This window comes from Rhinoderma darwinii, chromosome 1 (assembly GCF_050947455.1).
Source record: "Rhinoderma darwinii isolate aRhiDar2 chromosome 1, aRhiDar2.hap1, whole genome shotgun sequence".
NCBI lineage: Eukaryota > Metazoa > Chordata > Amphibia > Anura > Rhinodermatidae > Rhinoderma > Rhinoderma darwinii.
The window spans coordinates 480,375,836-480,398,534 of record NC_134687.1 but is presented as its reverse complement, the minus strand read 5'-3'; the positions used below and the strand labels follow the sequence as shown (position 1 = coordinate 480,398,534).

General features: G+C 44.1%; 1 protein-coding gene across 5 annotated transcripts in view; it reads right to left on the bottom strand.

The window, feature by feature from the left end:
- The window catches only part of KDM2B (lysine demethylase 2B), a 183,168-nt gene extending 160,867 nt beyond the window's left edge, over nucleotides 1–22,301 (bottom strand). For 2 of the 5 annotated variants that reach the window (XM_075834347.1, XM_075834369.1), the window contains exons 1-3: nucleotides 21,902–22,301; nucleotides 20,827–20,971; nucleotides 1,322–1,400 (exon numbers count right to left, since the gene is read on the bottom strand). In XM_075834347.1, coding sequence (XP_075690462.1) covers nucleotides 1,322–1,400; nucleotides 20,827–20,971; nucleotides 21,902–21,934 — 257 coding nt within the window. In that variant the 5' untranslated portion in view covers nucleotides 21,935–22,301. Of the gene's footprint in view, nucleotides 1–1,321; nucleotides 1,401–20,826; nucleotides 20,972–21,299; nucleotides 21,616–21,901 lie in introns of those variants that run through there. The other 3 variants (XM_075834353.1, XM_075834358.1, XM_075834365.1) reach the window with 3 other exon arrangements.
- Between the last annotated feature and the right edge of the window lie 398 nt (nucleotides 22,302–22,699).

The window sequence follows — 22,699 nt, the reverse complement described above, 5'->3', positions numbered from 1 at the left end:
GACAAACACAGTGAAAAACATCTATAAATAAAGTGAATGTGCGCGGTGATGCAGCCTGGACGTTCACCAGATACAAAAATATTTCATTGCCCAGCCTGAAGGCCTGGGAAATAAGAGGTGTGCGCCCAAATAGTGTGAAAGAAAAGTGCGTGCAAATGTGCCAACGCTCAGTGGGATCCCACCCTCAGTGAGTTCAGGTACCCCAGGTTTACCAGGCCTGGGGAACTTAGCAACTCGAGCTTTCAAACTACCCGACCCATGGCTTCGATCCAGTGGCTGCCCGGTCACCTACAAATGGTACCTTTAAACCAAATGCGTACACCTTGGCCCTTACAGGCTGTAACCTACAACTAGCTGTCCTCCCTGTAATGCTTTTACCCTCGGCAAGGTGACACAATAAAGTTAAGAAGATTTGCAAACGGGTGAGTGCCGCATTTTCATTTCTCTCATTCACAGTACACCTGGGCCCTTACAATCCACCACCGTGTAGTTCTCTGCCCTGCTCAGCTGTGTTTTGTCATCCCTTCACAATGGTCCAGTCCTCCACTGGCAGGGATGATTACTAAACCACTGAAAGAACAGATACTACACTTGATCTTAGCCAAAACAAAAAAAAAAAAAAAAACTCTGCACCATTACTTCCGTCACTGGGGTCCATCTTCGCTTCCTGTTGTCACTGCACTGCAATGACATTGTCCAGAGCCACGTGACATCAGTAAGGGCTAGAAAACATGCCATTACACTGCAATGAAAATAAGCGGCAGGGAAGTCCTGTTAAGAAGAAAAACTATAATAAACGTATGCAACGGTAAGCTCCAATGACGCAACTGTCTATATATGTACGGTTATCGCTGGATAAAAAATCTGGGACTCCAGCTGCTTTCAAATTCTTCCAGTCAAGAGGGATATAGGGCTGCCATGCAGGTGGTGTCTGAATCCCTGGCCAGAGCGCATCCGACGCTTTAGCTCAGGAACCCGGTAATCGCAAAGCTCCTGACGTCACAGTCCATATATAGAGTGACGACAGGAGCTTCCCCGGACACAGCTTATCAGGTAACGCTCTGCCAGGGTGGGTTCAGGCTACGTATCCCACAAACGTTTACACGTTTAGATGGAGCTCCCAGTATGGCTGTTAATCATAGTGCCCTCAGCAGGCCATACATGTACATCAGGGTGCAAGAAACACTACCTCAAGAAGAAAAGGCTTAAATTAAATATGTCAAATCTTGTTAAAAAAAATGTATAAGAAAAAAAAAAAAAAAGTACATAATAGTGGCATAAAAAAAAAAAAAAATTATAAAAAAAAGATTTATGTACTTACATAATACCCAATCCCTCCTTTGTGCGAAAAAGCAGAGGGACTTTAAGAGCTTCTCTTTGAACATATTCATATGTAAAATCTAGGAAAATATAAAAAGTAATACCACACTGTCAGATAAACTTTAGGATATACAGATCAGTATTATGCATAGACAAAGTCGAAGACCTCATGCACAAGACCACATTGGTTTGGCGGTCCGGAAAACTACGGGTCCATCGGACCACAAACAACCCTCGTTGAGCATCAGAAGGACTCACGGATCCACAGCAATTCACTAGTATCGGTGAACCCACAAATCCGGACCGTAAAAGGACTTGTCCTGATTTTTTGCCGCCCCCACACAGATCTGTGTAAACCACGGTCATGTGCATGGCGTGATAAAAATTAACGGGTCCGCAATTTATCTGCAAAAATGCGGATAAACCGCGGTCGCAAATCCACAGTCGTGTGCACGAGGCCTAATAACATGGACAGAGATGTATTAAAGCATAATACTACGATACGAGTATAAAATACTTGAATTAGCAAAGGTATGAAATGTAAACCAGTTTATTCATACAGTATACAATGTGTGATTTACATATTTAACCCCTTAAGGCAGGGGTCGGGAACCTATGGCTCGCGAGCCAGATATGGCTCTTTTGATGGCCGTATCTGGCTCGCAGACAGGGCTCCTACCCAGTGGCGGATTATCATATGGGCGTTTCGGGCGGCCGCCCGAGGCTCCCAGGGGGCCCATGGCAGCCCGAAACGCACATTATCTCCTAAATCTATTCAGCGCGCTAGCGCTGCTAACGGCCGAAGATGGGGAGGAGCAGGGAATTCGCCGGTATCCAGGGGTAGGACACGCCTCCCTGACAGTGCGGGCCGCCGCCATTGAGTAACAGAACAGCGACGGACTGCTGTTCTGTTACTCCAAAGCAGCAAGAGAAGAGCCGGCGCTGAGGTCAGTACAGGATTATCCTCCTGCCCAACTGGTTCCCGACCGCTGGCTGTATTTTTACGGCCAGCGGTCAGGGACGGGTGCTTAAAACCCGAGCCATAGACTTTCTACGGCTCGGGTTTTAACTTGCTGCCCGCGCGATCGGGCAGCTGAATGTCGGGTCTCCGGCTGTCAGTGACTGCCGGGGACCCTGAGGAGAAGACAGAAGCAGCTTTCGCTGCTTCTTTCTTCTCCGATGTCTTCTTACACAGCGTTCAATGAACGCTGTGTACAGGAATAGAGACAGCAGCAGCGGCGCTGTCTCTATTCCTCCCGGTGATCATGTGACAGGTCACATGATCGCCGGGTGCCGTTAGTGGCAGACTGTTGCTGGGTCTTAGACCCAGCACAGCCCTATTAGTGACAATCGTCACTGTGAGAGGGCTGATTTCCCCTGTAACTGGGGCTGCTGTGCAGCTCCAGTTACAGTGGAAAAACATGGTGTAAAACAAAGAGAAAGTAGATATAAAGTTCCCCAAAGGTCTTTTTTGACCTTTGAGGATCAGAACATAGTAATAAAAAATAGTAAAGTGCAAAAAAAAAATATAATAATAAATACACATAAAATACCCACCCCAAAAAAAACGTTCCCCCCGCCAATCATTGTTGTAACGCTAGCGCTGACCCAATTACCCTAATATAGACATGTAATATATTAAAATTTACGGTAGACAATGACGATCACAAATAAAAGGTCTATTTTAGGGTAAAACAATGTTATTACCAAAAAAAAATAGCTGAAACGTAAAAAAGCTTATTTTTTTACTATTATTTTCAAACTTTATGAATAAAAATTCTAAAATGGCAAAAAATGTGTGCATAAAAACGATAAAAAACGAAACCTGCATTGTCTACGCAAAAAACGTCGCAAAAATAACGTCGGTTTTATTTTTTTTTAATAAAAATGTGTGTTTGGTGCAACTTTGTAATTACGTTTTATTAAAAAATATTTTCACTTTTTGAGATACAGCTGCTTTGTATCCTGTATCCGTCAGGTCAGCAGGACTGACGGGATCAGTGAAACGGGCCCTGCGCTAAATTATAATCTTAGATGTGATAGATTTGAGGTGGATCCTGCGTGTCACTGATCCCGTCAGTCCTGCTGACCTGACGGATACAGGATACAAAGCAGCCGTATCTCAAAAAGTAAAAATATTTTTTAATAAAATCAATCAATCACACTGATACACAGACATACTATATATATATATATATATAATTCTAATATAAAGTTTTTAAATGTGTACATAACCTTGTGGCACTATATACAAGGGGGAGCGCTGTGTGGCACTATATACAAGGGGGAGCTCTGTGTGGCACTATATACAAGGGGGAGCGCTGTGTGACACTATATACAAGGGGGAGCGCTGTGAGGCACTATATACAAGGGGGAGCGCTGTGAGGCAAGGGGGGGCTGTGTAGTGCTATCCACCGTGGTATGTGTGTGGCGCTCTTTATAGGGGGGGCTTTTTGGTGCTATTTACAAGAGGGGGAGGGCTGTGTGGCGCTCTCTACAGGGGGGCTGTATGGCACTATCTATAGGGGGCTGTGTGTAACGCTCTCTACGAGGGGGATGTGTGATATATAGAGGGGGCTGTGTATGGCGATATCTATGGGGGTGTGTAATATCTACAGGGGCTGTGTGTGGCACTATGTACAGGGGGCTGTGTGTATGGTGTTTTACAGTGTGTGGTATTATATTCAGGCGCGCAGTGTTTGGTGCTATTATATTTAGGGGTACACTATGTGGCACCATGATAACTTTATTTTCGTTTATAGGTGTGGAAATGTTGGAAAAGTGAGGAGACGTCTAAGTGGCAAATTCTGCAGAAATGAGTCATGGCCGGGAGAAGTCGTCATGAGCGCTGGACCGGATGGAGAAGAAAAGAGGAAAAAAACTACTAGAATCTGAGACGTCGTCACCTGTGAGTCACTAGATTTATAGAGAATCTGTCACCTCTCCTGACATGTTTATTATAGGAAATCCTTGTATTTCACAAAAAGTCTTTCTGCGGTCCAGGACTGATAGACAATTCCCCTTGTCAGGAGGTTGTGTCCCTGCACAGTGTGATCCTGTCAGTATGTAGGGACACCGCGCTGTGACAAGGGGAATCGTAACACTGTTAATGCTTGCCCAAAAAGGTAGTGTTAAAAATAGTTACGGTGAGGAAGGGGGGCCCAAGTTTGGGTAACAGCCCAGGGCCCATGGTCTACTTAATCCGCCACTGCTCCTACCTGTCTATGGGAAGGATGCATGCACCGCGCTCCATCAGCCCGTGCACCGCGCTCCATCAGGCCGCGGTGCACGCTGATATTGGTAGTTCTTTGATGGCCTGATAAGCATTGGCGGCAGTGGTGAGCGGCAGGGAGCATGGACTACATTTCCCATAACTCCCTGCATAGCCGCGCCGTCTGCAAGCACGCACCTGCGTCCCCTAGTGAAGCGGCATTCTTTCTTCTGCGAATGCCTCAAAGCTGGCATTCTCTCAACATCAGGTGGGAAGAATGCCAGCTTCCAGTCATGCGCAGGAAAAAGAAGAAGCCAGACTGCTGGACTGATGTCATGCATCGCAAGCTCACAATGTAAGTTATTTATTTAATTTTTTTACTGCTAATTACCATTGTTTCAGTCCAGTTGTGGCTTTATACAGCAGGGAGGAGCATTCCTTGCTGTACTAAGTGAACATTGGAGCGATTGATCTGTCAATGGCCCTTTAAACATATTGTACGGCTCTCGCGGAATTATATTTCAAAATATGTGGCGTTTACGGCTCTCTTAGCCAAAAAGGTTCCTGACCCCTGCCTTAAGGACACAGCCTATTTTTGCAAATCTGACATGTGTCACTTTATGTGGTAATAACTCCGGAATGCTTTTGCCTATCCAAGCGATTCAGAGATTGTTTTCTCGTGACATATTGTACTTTATGATACTGAAAAAATTGTGTCGTTAAATTCAATATTTATTTGTAAAAAACACCAAAATTTAGAGAAAATTTGCAAAAATCTGCATTTTTCTAAATTGTAATGTATCTGCTTGTAAAACAGATAGTAATACCACAAAAAAATATTTACTAGTTAACATTTCCCATATGTCTACTTTATGTTTGCATCATTTTTTTTCACGTACTTTTAGTTTTCTAGGACGTCACAAGGCTTAGAACTTTAGCTGCAATTTCTCGAATTTTCAAGAAAATTTCAAAAGGCTATTTTTTCAGGGACCAGTTCAGTTCTGAAGTGGCTTTGAGGGCCTTATATGTTAGAAACCCCCTATAAAACACCCCATTTTAAAAACTGCACCCCTCAAAGTATTCAAAACCACATTCAGAATTTTTTTTAATCCTTTAGGCATTTCACAGGAAATAAAGCAAAGTAGAGGTGAAATTTACAAATTTCAATTTTTTTTTACTAAATTAATTTGTAATACAGTTTTTTCTGTAACACAGAAGGTTTTACCCAAGAAATGCAACTCAATATTAATTGCCCAGATTCTGCAGTTTTTAGAAATATCCCACATGTGGCCCTAGTGCGGTAATGGACTGAAATACCGGCCTCAGAAGCAAAGGAGCACCTGGTGGATTTTGGGGCCTCTATTAGAATATATTTTAGGCACCATGTCAGGTTTGAAGAGGTCTTGTGGTGCCAAAACAGTGGGAACCCCCCAAAAGTGACCCCATTTTGGAAACTACACCCCTCAAGGAATTTTTCAAGAGGTATAGTTAGCATTTTTAGCCCACGGGTTTTTTGCTAAATTTATTGGAACTGGTCTGTGAAAATGAAAATCTACTTTTTTTCTGAAAAAACATACGATGTTTTAGATTTTACAAGGAATAAAGGAGAAAAAGCACCCCAACATTTGTAAAGCAATGTCTCCCGATTACGGCAATACCCCATATGTGGTAATAAACTGCTGTTTGGACCCACGGCAGGGCTCAGAAGGGAACGAGGGCCATTTGGATTTTGGAGCGCAGATTTTGCTGCATTGGTTTTCGGTGCCATGTCGTGTTTGCAAAGCCCTGGAGGGACCATAACAGTGGAAACTCCCCAAAAGTGACCCCATTTTGGAAACTACACCCCTCAAGGAATTTTTCTAGGGGTATAGTTAGCATTTTGACCCTACACGGTTTTTGCTGAACTTATGGGAATTATGCCGTGAAATTGAAAATCTAAATTATTTTCTAATAAAATACAGTTTTAGCTCAGATTTTTTCATTTTTACAATAGATAAAAGGAAAAAAAACACCCCAATATTTGTAAAGCAAACTCTTCTGAGCACAGCAATACCCCATATGTGGTAATAAACTGCTGTTTGGGCACTCGGCAAGGCTTAGAAAGGACTGAGTGCCATTTGACTTTTGGAGCTCAAGTTTTGCTGGAATGGTTTGCGGCCCCATGTCACATTTGCAAAGCCACTGAGGGGCCAAAATAGTGCAAACTCGGCAAAAGTGACCCCATTTGGGAAACTATACCGCTCGTGGAATTTATCTAGCGGTATAAGTGAGCATTTTGACCCCACAGTTTTTTTGCTGAATTATTGGGATTATGCAGTGAAAATGAAAATCTACATTCTTTCCACTAAAATGTTGAATTTTTTTCATTTTCACAAGGAATAAAGGAGAAAAAGCATCCCAACAATTGTAAACCAATTTCTCCCGAGTACGGTAATACCCCACATGTGGTCATAAACTGCTGCTTGGATACACCGCAGGGCTCAGAATGGCAGGAGTGCTACTTGGCATGTAGATTTTAGTTGATTGTTTTTTGGGCGCCATGTCGCATTTGCAGAGCCCCTGAGGTACCCGTACAGTAGAAACCCCTGAGATGTGACTCCATTTTGGAAACTATACCCCTCAGGGTAATCTAGGGGTGTAGTGAGCATTTTGATCCCACAGGTGTTTCATAGATTGTATTAGAATGAGGCAGTATGAAAAATTATTTTTTTTCCCCAAAAATATGTCGTTTTGCACCCAATTTTTTTTCCACAAGGGGTAATATTAGAAAAAAAACACACAAAATTTGTTACCCAATTTCTCCCGAGTACGGCAATACCCAATGTGTGGCCCTAAACTGCTGTTTGGGCACATGGCAGAGCTCAAAATGGAAGGAGTGCCATGTGGCTTTTAGAGCACAGATTTTGCTGGACTGGTGTATGGGCGCCATGTCGCATTTGCAGAGCTCCCTTAGGTACCAGAGTAGAGTGTAAAACCCTGAGAAGTGACCCCATTTTGTAAACTACACCCCTCAAGGCATTTATCATTTGCCTGGATATATGACAGGGCTTAGGAGTGAAAGGCGCATGTGAGACCTATTTTGGTGATTTTCGCAGCATTAGCCCACAATGGCAGGGCTCTGGGGACAAATAGTAAAACAAACCCCCAAGTAGTGTCCCCCATTTTGGAAACTGCACCCATGAAGGCATTTTATTAACGGGTGTAGTGAGCATTTTGACCACACAGGGTTTTTTTTTCCTATAATAAATGAATGCTCAGTGGATTGTACAAAGTGAAAATTGCAAATTTCCACAGGTATATGCCATTTTAGTGCACAATATTTTGTGCCCAGTTCATGCCACTGAAGACAAATACCTCAAACTGTTAAGCGGGTTCTCCCGGGTATGGCGATGCCATATATGTGGACGTAAACTGCCCGTTGGGCACGCTGTGGGGCTCAGTAGGGAGAGGCGCCATTTGGCTTTTGGAGCGCAGATTTTGCTTAGTGGCAGTTTTGTTTGGGGTTTTGCTGGTATTTCAGTTTATGATGTGGGGGCATATGTAATCTGTGCTGAGAACATCAGGGCATAATAAGAGGGTATAATAATGGGGTAAATTTATAATAATCCGCAGAGATGTGGCCGGTGTCGCACTGATAAATGGCGCCTGATCTTATTCGCTTTTGGACACTCTGCACATTTTGCATCGCCATATTCTGAGAGCCAGAACTTTTTTGTTTTCACCACCGGAGCTGTGTGAGGGCTTATTTGTTGCGGGACAATCTGTCATTTTCATTGGTACCATTTTGGGGTACATGCGATTTTTTTGATCACTTTGTATTTAATTTTTTTGGCAAGCAAGGTGACCAAAAACCTGCAATTCTGATGTTTTTTATAATTTTTTTTTTACGGCGTTCGCCATGCGCTATGTATGACAATTTTACATTATTCTGCGGGTCGGTACGATTACGGCGATACCATATGTATATAGTTTCTCTTATGCTTTGCAGCGTCTGCACAATAAAATCACTTTTGTTTCAAATTTATTTTTTGTGTCACCAGATTCTGAGAGCCATAACTTTTTTATTTTTCCGTCAAAAAAGCTGCGGGGGGGCTTGTTTTTTGCGGGACGGGCTTCAGTTTTTAATGGTATCATTTTGGGGTACATGCAACTTTTAGATCCCATTTTTTATTCTGTTTTGCGAGGGGTTGTGACTAACAAACAGCGATTCTGGAATCGTTATTTATTAAAAAAAATTACGGTGTTCACCGTACGGGTAAAATAGCGTGATATTTTTATAGTTTGGGTCGTTACGGACGCGGTGATACCACATATGTGTACTTTTTTTTTTATGTTTTTCTGTTTTTCCTATAATAAAAGACTTATTATAGGAAAAAAGGCTGTTAGTGTTTTTTGCAACTTATTTTTTTCATGAAACTTACTTTTTTTTACTTTTTTACAACATTTTTATTAACTTGTTTTACTTTTTTTTTTGTGTCCCACTAGGGAACTTGAAGGCATGAAGCCCTGATCGCTTTTCTAATACACTGCACTACCTACATAGTGCAGTGTATTAGAGCTGTCAGCTATTCACTGACAGCAAGCCTATTAAGCTTCGCCTCCCGGCGGGGCCTAATAGGCTTCCGTACTAGGAAGCGATTGTTAGGCTACGGTTGCCATAGCAACCATCGGAACACCCGCGTGTGCTGATGGTTGTCATTAGCAACCATAGCGTGCGATCTAATCACTTAGATGCAGCGATAGCTGCATCTAAGGGGTTAATCGGCCGGATCGGAGCCTAGCTCCGGTCCTGGCCGTTAGAGCACGATGTCAGCTGTGACAAACAGCTGACACCCGGGCCCGTGGCAACCATCGTGGTTGCCGATAGGCTACAAGACACTTCGATGCATCGATCGCGTTGATCGATGCATAGAAGGGGTTAATCGGCCCGATCGGAGCCTAGCTCCGGTCCTGGCCGTTGCAGAGGGGTGCCGGACATCTGATCAGCTTGAGCCAGCGCTATCACCGCCGGGTGATAGCGCTGGCTCAAGCTGAGCCAGCGCCATCACATACCTTACGTCATGGAGCTGTGATTGGTCAGTCCGCTGTGATTGGTCAGTCAAAGCAATCGCCGGCAGGAGACCGCTGTGAATGGTCCCCTGCCGTCTTACTGTGCCGGTCAACTGTCATAAACAGTTGACGGCACAGTTCTGTCACCTTGTCATTTGACAGGGTGACAGTTTTTAGCCAGGACGCACCGGTACGTCCCTGTGCCTTAAAGCACTTCAATGCAGGACGTACCAGTACGTCCTGGTGCGCTAAGGGGTTAAAGAGAACCTTTCACCTCCCCATACATGTACAGCTGATTGATGGGAAGGGCTGCACAAACCGTGGGGCACTTTAAAAAAAAAAAAAAAATTCTACCCCCCTCCGTTACTTAGATAATCGGTGCCGTTATATTTGGTGCCCGATATTTAAATAACCCCCTAAACTGTCAACGGGGCGTGTACTGGCAAGGGGGCGTGTTACTAGGACTGTGACACTGTCCAATCAGATATGGACAGCGTTACAGCAAGAGCGAGTAGAGAGAATGTGTGCAAGCTCCCTCTTCAGCTTTCAAGATCAGTCTTCTGCCGAACTGGCAAAGGGGCGTGTCACTGCTATGGACAGTGTAAGAGCTGTGGAGAGGAGAGCGCACATGCGCGCTCTCATCTCTTCTGCTCTTGTGAGAGAGAAGTCTTAGGGTATGTTCACACGTAGTCAACAAAAACGTCTGAAAATCCAGAGCCGTTTTCAAGGGAAAACAGACCCTGCTTTTCAGACGTTTTTTTACCAACTCGCATTTTTCGCGCCGTTTTTCGCGCCGTTTTAGCGGCATTTTTACGTCCGTTTTTGGAGCTGTTTTCATTGGAGTCTATGAGAAAACAGCTCCAAAAACGTCCAAAGAAGTGTCCTGCACTTCTTTTGACGAGGCTGTATTTTTACGCGTCGTCGTTTGACAGCTGTCAAACGACGACGCGTAAATAACAGGTCGTCTGCACAGTACGTCGGCAAACCCATTCAAATGAATGGGCAGATGTTTGCCGACGTATTGGAGCCGTATTTTCAGACGTAAAACGAGGCATAATACGCCTCGTATACGTCTGAAATTTGGCCGTGTGAACATACCCTTATACTTGGTCTGTCGAACTGGCAAGGGGGCGTGTCTCTGCTACGGACAGTGTAAGTGCTGGGGAGCGTTTGCACTGTCCATAGCAGAGACACGCCCCCTTGCTAGTTCGGCAGACAATACAAGCCTGATTTCTCTCAAGAGCTGAAGAGAGGAGATCGCGCTCTCCTCGCCACAGCTCTTACACTGTCTGTAGCAGTGACACGCCCCCTTGCTAGTTCAGCAGAAGACCGATCTTGAAATCTGAAGAGGGAGAGAGCGCACGTGCGCACGTACGTACGCACGCACCTATCTACCTACGTACGTTCTCTCTCTCTCTATATCTGATTGGACAGTGTCACAGCCATAGTAACACGCCCCCTTGCCAGTACACGCCCCGTTGACAGTTCAGGGAGTTATTTAAATATCGGGCGCCAAATATAACGGCGCCGATATCTAAATAACGGAGGGAGGTAGAAAAAAATTAAATGAAAAGTGCCCCAGGGTTTGTGCAGCCCTGCCCATTACATGCTGCACATGTATGGGGAGGTGAAAGGTTCTCTTTAAAGCAGATCTGTAACCTCAATATACTGCCCTAGGTAAAAGCAGGGAGCGTATTACAGGGACAGACAGGTCTGCTCTCTTATTAGCCAAAAAGGCACACAAAAAATATTGTGCCATTTGGCTCATAGCAGCGATCAAAGAACACAGGGGACTCCTATACAGATACACAGCAGCCCATCCATCACAGATGCGAGGAGCGGGGGGCGCACTCTTCGCCATGAATACACTGGGTTCATAACGAAGAGTCTGGTGTATTCTTTGATTGCTCCTTTTAGCCAAAAGGCACAAGTATTATTTTGTGCTGTTTTCGTTAGTTGAAGAAAGGATAGGTCGTTCTCAATATTCTGCCCTAGGTAGGGGCATCATTTTACAGATGACAGCTCCGCTTTAAAGGAAAGTCCACTCTAGTCGAGTTTTCACGTGGTCTATTAAGGAATTATAGGTGTCAGTTTTGTTCCTATTCTTTTTTCATGCACTAGATTTCAACCTGAGGCAGTTTTACTGAAGCGTGACCCAGGCTACTGTGTAAGTGAAGGCCCTATTACACCGGTCGATTTTGACCAGTGCAGCGAGCGCCGATCAACAAGACAGCTCGTTGATCGGCGCTTGTCTGCTCCTGTCACAAGGAGCAACGTATGGAGATGAGCAGTCGTTACTCCTATCGCTCATCCCCATACATTATCATCATGTCGGCAACGCGTCTCCCTGTGTGCAGGAAGATGTGCTGCCGACAACGATATTTTACTTTTTTAGAACTATACGATCAGCAGATGAAGGAGCGTTTGCTCGTTCATTTGCTGATCGCTGCCCTGTTTATACAGGGCAATTATCGGCAACGAGCGTAATATGAACTCTTGTCTGCCCGATAATTGCCCAGTGTAAAATCTAGGATGAATGCGGAAAGGACGGATTTGCCTTTAGATTTTCCACACGGAAATTGACACGCGGTGCATTCCTGGATTTGTTGCCGATATTCCCCCGTTGACTTCAACGAGGAAGTCAAAAATTCTCAATAAAATTTATTGTTGCGGAGTTGCCACTGCAGAAATTCGTCCTGTGCGTATTGTTTACCTCTATGCTCTTTATTTCCTCTTAAGGCTTCGTTCACATCTGCGTCGGGTTTCCGTTCATGGGTTCCATTGGACAGTCAGGGGAACCGATGAACAGAAACCAAAGCTTTCCATTTGCATTACCATTGATTTCAAATGGTAATGCTTCCGTTGCAAACGGTTTCCATTTGTCTCCGTTCCGTAAGGTTTTCGTCCTGTTGTTTTGCCAGAATCAATGGCGTAGTCGACCGCGAAAACCTGAAACCTTACGGAACGGAAACAAACTGAACCCATTTGCAACGGATACGTCACCATTGAAATCAATGGTAATGTAAACGGAAAGCTATGGTTTCCGATCATGGGCTCCCCTGACGAAAAGGTCTAACGGAACCAATGAACGGAAGCCCGACGCAGAGGTGAACGAAGCCCAAGTCAAATGTTGCTTAAGCGGTTACTTTCCAGTGTTCTGGTTTTGACCTTCGTCATTATGGCACGATTGTATTTAGAGGTGCCACTGGTTGGGGAATACTGCTCTATGGTGTTTTCATTCTGAAATCTTCCTGTGTGACATGAGCCAAGCACCAGGAAGGCTAAATAAGCATCTAGGAGTAATAGAGACTGACAGGTAGGGGGACAGGGACATTCCAAAAAGGTAATTATATTGGAGATTTTTTTGTTTGTTTTTCCCCAACAAATCGTGCCAATTCATAAGCCATCAGACAATCCTTTTATTCATGTCACCAATGCAGACACAAGGGCACATCTTATTCCTGGAGTGTGAGGTCATCACATGCTTTGTAAACTTTCAGCCACTCCCTGTCATAAATTGTCTGCTCTGCACATAGGATTTGTACCAAACACTTCCTCTCAGCAGGTAATATAAAAAAAACATAACGGCCCCTGATCTGCAAGTCCATGGCATTTCCGCATGGAACACATGCAGAATTTGCAGCGGTTTGGCTGCAGCCAAATCTGCGGTAGAAAGATACACCATGTGTGAATCCATCCCTACTGCAGTTCTTACTCCACCTCAACGTTTCCCTTTAAGAAGGAAAAGTCACATGACAATAGTAACAATTCCAACATTGTTGGATCCACTTTGATCTGATCAGAACTGAGCTTACAAAATTGCTCAGGAGCCGCTGTCCATAGCCTTGAAAGCGGTATTCCCAACATATCCACCAGGATCCCCGTTTTGCTGGCTGCAGATTCCAGTGGAGAGAGGGCCCGCGCATGCTCAGCTGTTTCCGTAACTCCCAAAGAACAGAATAGGGAGAGTCGCGCACATGCCCTCTCTCCACTTCTACCCGCCTGGAATCTGCGGCCAAGAGCCAACAATATCAATATAGGTGTGGATTTCAAAGTTAACCCCTTAAGGACGCAGCCTAGTTTTGGCCTTAAGGCTCAGAGCCCATTTTTCAAATCTGACATATTTCACTTTATGTGGTAATAACGTCGGAATGCTTAAACCTATCCAAGCGATTCTGAGATTGTTTTCTCGTGACACTTTGGGCTTCATGTTCGTGGTAAAATTTGGTCGATATATTCAGTCTTTATTTGTGAAAAATTGCAAAATTTAGAGAAAATTTACAAAAAATAGCATTTTTCAGAATTTAAATGCATCTGCTTGAAAAACAGACGGTTATACCACCCAAAATAGTTACTAGTTCACACTTCCCATATGTCTACTTTAGATTGGCATCGTTTTTTAAACATTATTTTATTTTTCTTGGACGTTACAAGGCTTAGAACATAAACAGCAATTTCTCATATTCTTAAGAAAATTTCAAAAGCCTTTTTTTGAAGGTACCAGTTCAGTTCTGAAGTGGATTTGAGGGGCCTATGTATTAGAAACCCCCATAAAACACCCCATTTTAAAAACTAGACCCCTCAAAGTATTCAAAACAGCATATAGAAAGTTTTTTAACCCTTCAGGCATTTCACAGGAATTAAAGCAAAGTGGAAATGAAATTTGCAAATTTAATTTTTGCTGCTGAATTTCAAATTTATTCAATTTTTTTCTGTAACAGAGAAGGTTTTACCAGAGAAATACTACTAAATATGTATTGTCCAGATTCTGCAGTTTTTAGAAATGTCCCACATGTGGCTCTACTGCGCTCGTGGACTAAAACACAAGCCCTAGAAGCAAAGAAGCACCTAGTGGATTTTAAGGCCTCTTTTTTATTAGAATATATTTTAGGCAGCATGCCAGGTTTGAAGAGGTGTTGAGGTATCAAAACAATGAAAACCCACCAGAAGTGACCCCATTTTGGAAATTACACCCCTCAAGGAATTCATTTATGGTTTTTGTTATCATTTTGACCGCACAGTTTTTTCACAGCACCTATTTGAATTGGGCTGTGAAATGAAAAAAATGATATTTTTTCCAATAAGATGTCATTTTTGATCAAAATTTCTTATTTTCACAGGGAACAACATACCCCATTTTGTTGCCCAATTTGTCCTGAGTGCGGCAATACCCCATTTGTGGTGATAAACTGCGGTTTGGGCCCATGGGAGGGCTCAGAAGGAAAGGAGCGCTATGTGTTTGTTGGAGTCCAGATTTTGCTGGATTGGTTTTCGGGTGCCATGTCGCATTTGCAGAGCCCCAGAGGTATCAAAGCAATGGAAACCCACCAGAAGTGACCCCATTTTGGAAACTACACCCCTCAAGGAATTCATTTATGGTTTTTGTTATCATTTTGACCGCACAGTTTTTTCACAGCACCTATTTGAATTGGGCTGTGAATTGAAAAAATGATATTTTTTCCAATAACATGTCATTTTTGATCAAAATTTCTTATTTTCAGAGGGAACAACATACCCCATTTTGTTGCCCAATTTGTCCTTAGTGCAGCAATACCCCATTTGTGGTGATAAACTGCCGTTTGGGCCCATGGGAGGGCTCAGAAGGAAAGGAGCGCTATGTGTTTGTTGGAGTCCAGATTTTGCTGGATTGGTTTTCGGGTGCCATGTCGCATTTGCAGAGCCCCAGAGGTATCAAAGCAATGGAAACCCACCAGAAGTGACCCCATTTTGGAAACTACACCCCTCAAGGAATTCATTTATGGTTTTTGTTATCATTTTGACCGCACAGTTTTTTCACAGCACCTATTTGAATTGGGCTGTGAAATGAAAAAAATGATATTTTTTCCAATAAGATGTAATTTTTTATCAAAATTTCTTATTTTCACAAGGAACAACATACCCCATTTTGTTGCCCAATTTGTCCTTAGTGCGGCAATACCCCATTTGTTGTGATAAACTGCCGTTTGGGCCCATGGGAGGGCTCAGAAGGAAAGGACCACCATTTGGCCTACTGGAGCTTTTCTGGTGCTAAGTCATGTATGCAGAAGCCCCTGAGGTACCAGTAGAGTTGAAACCCCCGAGAAGTGACCCCATTTTAAAAACGACACCTCTTAAGACATTCATCTAGAGGTGTAGTGAGCATTTTGACCCCACAGGTACTGTGTAAAAGATAATGCGCAGCAGATGGTGCAGAGTGAGATTTGCAATTTTATATATATATATGGCATGTCAGTGTCCGATATAGTGTGCCCAGCATGCGCCACCGGAGATATACACCCCTTAAATTGTAATGTGGGTTCTCCTGGGTACGGCAATACCCTACATGTGGCTGTTATCAGCTGCCTGGGCATACGGCAGGGCTCAGAAGGGAAAGATGAGGGGGGTAAGCTGTGCGGAGTGCATCAGGGTAAATTAAAAATCAAGGGATGTATGATACATTTTAAAACAATCTTTTATACAGAGCCCTGGTTTTTCGGGACACGTGTCACATTGGTATATTGTGTTCTTCCTTATCCCCCTCTTATAGCAGACTCTGCACCTCTTTTGACTCTTTCCCTTTCCACCAGTTTGGGGAACCTCTCTTGGAAAGTGTTGCCCTGGTACGATGCGTGTGGCCTCGCTTCCAGAAGTACTGGGTGCCCCCGCTTCCTGGTCCCTAAAGATTAGATCTTGAAATTCCAGGAAAGTTCCCGTCTGGCCTACACATCGACGTAGCACGTACGCATTGTACAAAGTCATCTGTATGATGTGCCCGGCCAGCTTCTTATACCACACCGCATGGCGCTGTAGGGCTTCAGGACTTGATTTGACAAGTCCTTCCCTCCCATGTACCTATTGTAGTCCAGGATGCAGTCTGGTTTGGGGGTGGCCTTTCCTTCATATATCCTAAACCTGTAGGTATACCCGGATCCACTCTCGCGCAGCTTAGACATCTTCACGCCATACCTTGCCCTCTTACCCGGCAGGTACTGGCGGAATTGAACCCTCCCTTTAAAATGTACCAGGGACTCATCAATAGAAATACACTTCTCGGGGTGTATGCTGGGGAAAACCGGGCACTGAAACGGTCTAATAGGGGTCTCCATTTATACAAACGGTCAAAACTGGGGTCATCTCGGGGTGGGCACGGCTCATTATCAGTATAATGTAAGAAGCGAAGTATTGCCTCATTTATTTATTTTTTTAGGTTCCAGTTCAGTTCTGAAGTTGCTTTGAGGGGCCCATATATTAGAAACCCCTATCAAATACCCCATTTTAGAAACTAGACCCCTCAAAGTATTCACAACAGCATTTAGAAAGTTTATGAACCCTTTAGGTGTTTCACAGAAATTTAGAGCAAAGTAGAGGTGAAATTTACTTTTCTTTTTTTGTCAGAAAATCCTCTTTATACCATTTTTTTTATAACACAATTGGATTTATCAGAGAAACGCAACTTAGTACGTATTGCCCAGATTCTGCAGTTTAGAGAAATATCCCACATGTGGCCCTCGGGCGGTAATGGACTGAAGCGCCGGCCTCCGAAGCAAAGGAGCACCTAGTGGATTTTGAGACCTCCTTTTTTATTAGGCACCATGTCCGGTTTGAAGAGGTCTTGTGGTGCCAAAACAGTGGAAAACCCCCAAAAGTGACCCCAATTTGGAAACTAGACCCCTTGAGGAATCCATTGTAGTTTTCTTGGGGTGCATGCGGCTTTTTGATCAGTTTTTATTCTATTTTTAGTTGGCGTGGTGACTAAAAAACCGCAATTCTACTATTGTTTTTTTGTTCTATTTTTTTTACAGCGTTCACCGTGCGCTATAAATGACATATTCACTTTATTCTGCGGGGCGATACGATTACGGCGATACCAGATGTTTATAGTTTTTTTATGTCTTATGGCGTTTGCACAATAAAATACGTTTTGTAATAAATCATTTACTTTTTGTGTTACCTTATTCTAAGAGCCAGAACGTTTTTATTTTTCAATCAATAAAGCCGTGCGAGGACTTATTTTTTGCGTAACGAACTGTAGTTTTGATCAGTACCATTTTTAGGTACATGCGACTTTTTGATCTCTTTTTATTCCATTTTTTAGGCGGTCAAGTGACCAAACAATTGTTATTGTGGTACGGTTTATTATTTATTTTTTTTACGGCGTTCACCGCGCGGGATAAATAACGAAATAATTTTGTAGTTCAGGCCGTTACGGACGCGGCGATACCAATTATGTATAGTTTATTTGTTTATTTATTTATTTATTTTAATAATAAAGACTGACAAGGGAAAAAGGGGGATTTTTACTTTTATTACTTTTAAAACTTTTATTTTCTTATTTTTACACAACTTTTTTTTACTTTTTTTTAACTTTTTTACTTTGTCCCATTAGGGGACTTGAGGGCAGGAGCCCCTGATCGCTATTCTAATACACTGCACTACATGCGTAGTGCAGTGTATTAGAACTGTCAGCTACTCACTGACAGCAAGCATAGTGGGTCCTGACTCTGTCAGGACCCACTAGGCTTCCGTCTATGGCATAGCCGGACGCCATTTTTTGGTGTCCGGTTGCCATAGTCACCATCGCTGGCCGCTATCGTGTAGCAGGCCGGCGATGGCGGATTAACCCCTAAGAAGCCGCGATCGCTATTGAACGCGGCTTCTGAGGGGTTAAATCTGCGGGGACCACCGCGATCGGTCCCGGCACATTGAGCAGTGATAGTCTGCTGTCGGAAACAGCAGCTATCACAGCTCATGCACGCGCCCCGCGCGAACGGCGCCGTGATTACTCCATGACATACTATTATGTCATGGAGCGCGAACGATGCACTTACCATGACATAATAGTATGTCCTGGAGCGTTAAGGGGTTAAAGAGGCTCTGTCACCACATTATAAGTGCCCTATATTGTACATAATGTGATCGGCACTGTAATGTAGATTACAGCAGTGATTTTTATTTAGAAAAACAATCAGCTTTATGCTAATGAGTTCAATAGACAACTGGGCGTGTTTAAAATTTTTGACCAAGTGGCCGTTGTACAGAGGAGTGTATGACGCTGACCAATCAGCGTCATACGCTTCGCTCCATTCATTTACACTGCAGATAGCGTTCTTATTACATCACTATGTGCAGCCACATAGGACACTTGAGTAACGTTATAGGGTGTTTGACAGTGAATATACATTACCTCCAGCCAGGACGTGATGTGTATTCAGAATCCTGACACTTCTGTAAGATTTACAGCAAGGTAAACATAATCTTGCGAGATTACGATATAACCTGTCATTTAAAACGAGATTACGCTTGCCTTGCTGTTAAAATCACACAGACGCTACAGAAGTGTCAGGATGACTAGTGATCTAGTAAGATCACTATCTGCTGTGTAAATGAATGGGGAGTAGTGTATGACGCTGATTGGTCACCGATTGGTCAGCGTCATACACTTCTCTCCACAAAGCCCACTTGGTCAAAAAGTAAAACACGCCCAGTTGTCCATTAAGAAACCCATTAGCATAAAGCTAAAATAGGTCATAACTCCGTCAAAATGATCATTTTTCTAAATAAAAAAAACACTGCTGTAATCTACATTACAGCGCCAATCACATTATGTACAATATAGGGCACTTATAATGTGGTGACAGAGCCTCTTTAAGACCTGCATCTATAAGACATTTTGGGCATATTCTGTGGACATATAAAATGTATTTGTTGGAAATAACCCTTTAAGGCCTTATTCACACGAGCGTATTTCACGTCCGCATTACGCGTGTTAAAAACAACGGTCGTCACACTGACCAATGCAATCCAATGGGGCCATTCATTGTGTTTTTCAAGCAGCGTGTGTCCGCTGCGTGAAACTCACTGCATGTCCTATTCTTGGGTGTTTTTTGTGCATCACGCACCCATTGAAGTCAATGGGTGCGTGAAAATCACGGACAGCACACGGACGTCATTCGTGTGCTGTCCGTGACTCACGCAACAGTTGCTAAAGAAATTAGAAAAAGAAAACCCGCTCTTTCAGGTTTTTTTGCGGACGTAAAAAACGCGTGACATACGGATGTCATATGGATCTAAGTCTCAGAGGACCAAGTTGATATCACGGATATTCAGGTCATGTTTAAGCCATACGTCTTAGGCTGGGTTCGCACACCCTATTTACGGACGTAATTCGGGCGTTTTAGCCCCGAATTACGTCCGAAAATACGGCTCCAAAGGGGCAGCAAACATCTGCCCATTCATTTGAATGGGCTTTACGATGTTCTGTGCCGACGGTCATTTTTTTTACACGCCGCTGTCAAAAGACGGCGCGTAAAAAAGACGCCCGCATCAAAGAAGTGCATGTCACTTCTTGAGACGTAATTGGAGCCGTTTTCCCTTGACTCCATGGAAAAACAGCTCCAATTACGTCCGTAATGGATGCAGCGAAAAGTGCCTGCACATGCCATTACGTTTGAAATTCCGGAGCGGTTTTCTCCTGAAAACAGCTCCGTAATTTCAGCCGTAACGGAGGCTGCCGTGTGAACATACCCTTAAGTATATATTTATATAGTGAAAACAAGAATGATCATTTTCTGTTGTGCAATCCTATGTAAAAGGTGTGTCGATGTTTCACACCAAAATATCCCGACGTATATACGCCAAACGCCTCAATTGGTTATATCGGCTCCAGCATACTTTTTTTTTTTTAGTCAATGGGTGATGTTTTTAACGGTTTGGCATACAATTGCACGTGCCTGGGCTATACGTTTGGTATACACGGCGGAATGTATACAAACATATGTTGTGAACAAAGCCTTACAGGTTTACATCAAGGTGCTAAATGCTATAGCTTAATATGCAATGCAGAAAGGGATATGCGACTATCCTTTTATTGAAGAAAAAAAAAAGGGGGACTAGTCATCTGTCAAATGGCCCAAATGTAAGTGACCAGAGCTCTCGTTATATTCTGTAGATAGACCTCATTTCTGACAGGTTTTGAATGTACCACAGCAAATCTGTCCTTCCTGCTAATATCAGGACTATTCCCTGGCCACCACTACTAACGCCCACACACTACAGCTGGACAGCTGCCATTCTCCCCTCAATGAACACTCCAGCTCAGAGCCTGCGCTGCCTGTGACGTCACTACACCTGACTCCTGGCGGGAAACTTAAACCTTCTCCAATGTCACACGTGCAGGCAGTTCAGTGACTGAGGTAAAATGGACAGCGTGACTAGCAGAAAACAGACTCTCCCCACGTATGGCCCACTGAGGATACAGCCAGCATTACCTTTGCCGTTCATGTACTGCACATAGTCCCCTCTGTAGTGGTTGCTGCTAAGCTTCTGCTCCAGACTAAAGCCGCGTATGCTGGCCATGTCCTCCACGTCAGACAGATCTTCGTGCTCCGCGTACTGTGTCCGGCTGATGGTTCGCTGTGGGGAGAACCATGGACGAATTCAGACCATCAAACTCACAAGCGTAGACCAACCGCACTGGAGACAAACATTGTCCTACATTGTCACGCCTCACTCAGCTGTGTCCGAGACGCCACAGATTGAAGTACACACAGCCTCAGGAGTTTACCAACTGCTCAATCAGCAATCACTGAATGCTGGAAGTTGTCGTTTTTGCGACATCTAAAAACGAACCATCGCAGACCACTACCCTATATTGTATACATAATATATTTATTCTCAACCTATTCTCCTCTCAAAGTGTGATTAATTGTAATTACAACGAGTGACAGCAATAACCATTTACCATTCAGATTTCAATTGTGCAATGAGCACCGCACGGGTTAACGACGCCCATGTGTAGCTTGTGAGGATATAAACAAGTGGGTGGGAGGGCGGAGGAAGAAGCCGCGTAATGTGACCTCTGCTGAACAGGACACTTCCTGGTGCGTTTCAGCCGGAGATCTACTGTGAATATAGCGGCTGTTTATGGAGAATTGGGTCAGGGCCTGTGTCTGTCTCCAGCAAGAGCCATGACCAGCAGCTGGTTTCCTTGAAAAGAGGAAGCTAGGAGTAGTTGCTCAGGCAGCCAGCAGGGACACACAGAGCTGCACGTTCACACCAGAAACCATAACAAAGCCATGCGAGGAGCCAGCCGAGCCCACTCCAGGAGCCTTCAGTGTGCTGCCTGCCCCCTACATGTGCCACCCACACAAAGGACAAAACAGACACACAATCGGCCAGTAGTAAGAACACGGTCTAGTCTACTAAAGCTCTGCGCGTGTTACACCTGCACTAGGAAATAATAGCGCCCACTACTATAGACACCCCCACCCCTCATCTCCAGCGCGTCCTCCCTCCCAAACCCCCTGACAGTACAAAAACACGTCCACAATCAGATCTACACACCAATCTTCTTCCAGATGCTTTCTTTGCCTCCATTTTAGTGATATAAAGTGCTTGTAGAAGAGGTGGTCTCCTCAATTAAAGGATCGATAGTTTGCCACGCATTGCGCCGTGAGGGGATGATTGCTCCGGGTGTGAAGCAGCACCACAGAGAGAAGAATAAAAAGTTACTGATCTACAAAGTACAAGGAAGCAGTGCTCACTGCGGGGCCGCCGACGTCATGATCTACAGAAGAGAACATTGATTCCAGGCGCAGCAGGGGCCACATGACTGACAAGTTTGCTGCGAACACGCGTGGGCTGCTGGTAACAGTGAATCAGACATTTGCTGACACTCGGAAGCCTTTTCCTATTGATGTTTTGGCCGGTCACGGGGGCTGGGTGTGCGCAGGCGCAGCTCTCTCCTTTATTTGTTATGACTAGTGCGTGGAGCGTGCACCTCTATGCTTTCCACAACAGCGATCTTCAGAGGGCGGGGTCTACTTACGAGTTTTCCACGCCCCCTGCTGCATGTGTTTTTGTTATCTTTATGCTAGGTTCTTTTTGCCTGAGGTGCGTTGTTGTAGCTGTCAGTCATGGTACTATAGCTGTCAGTCATGGTACTATAGCTGTCAGTCATGGTACTATAGCTGTCAGTCATGGTACTATAGCTGTCAGTCATGGTACTATAGCTGTCAGTCATGGTACTATAGCTGTCAGTCATGGTACTATAGCTGTCAGTCATGGTACTATAGCTGTCAGTCATGGTACTATAGCTGTCAGTCATGGTACTATAGCTGTCAGTCATGGTACTATAGCTGT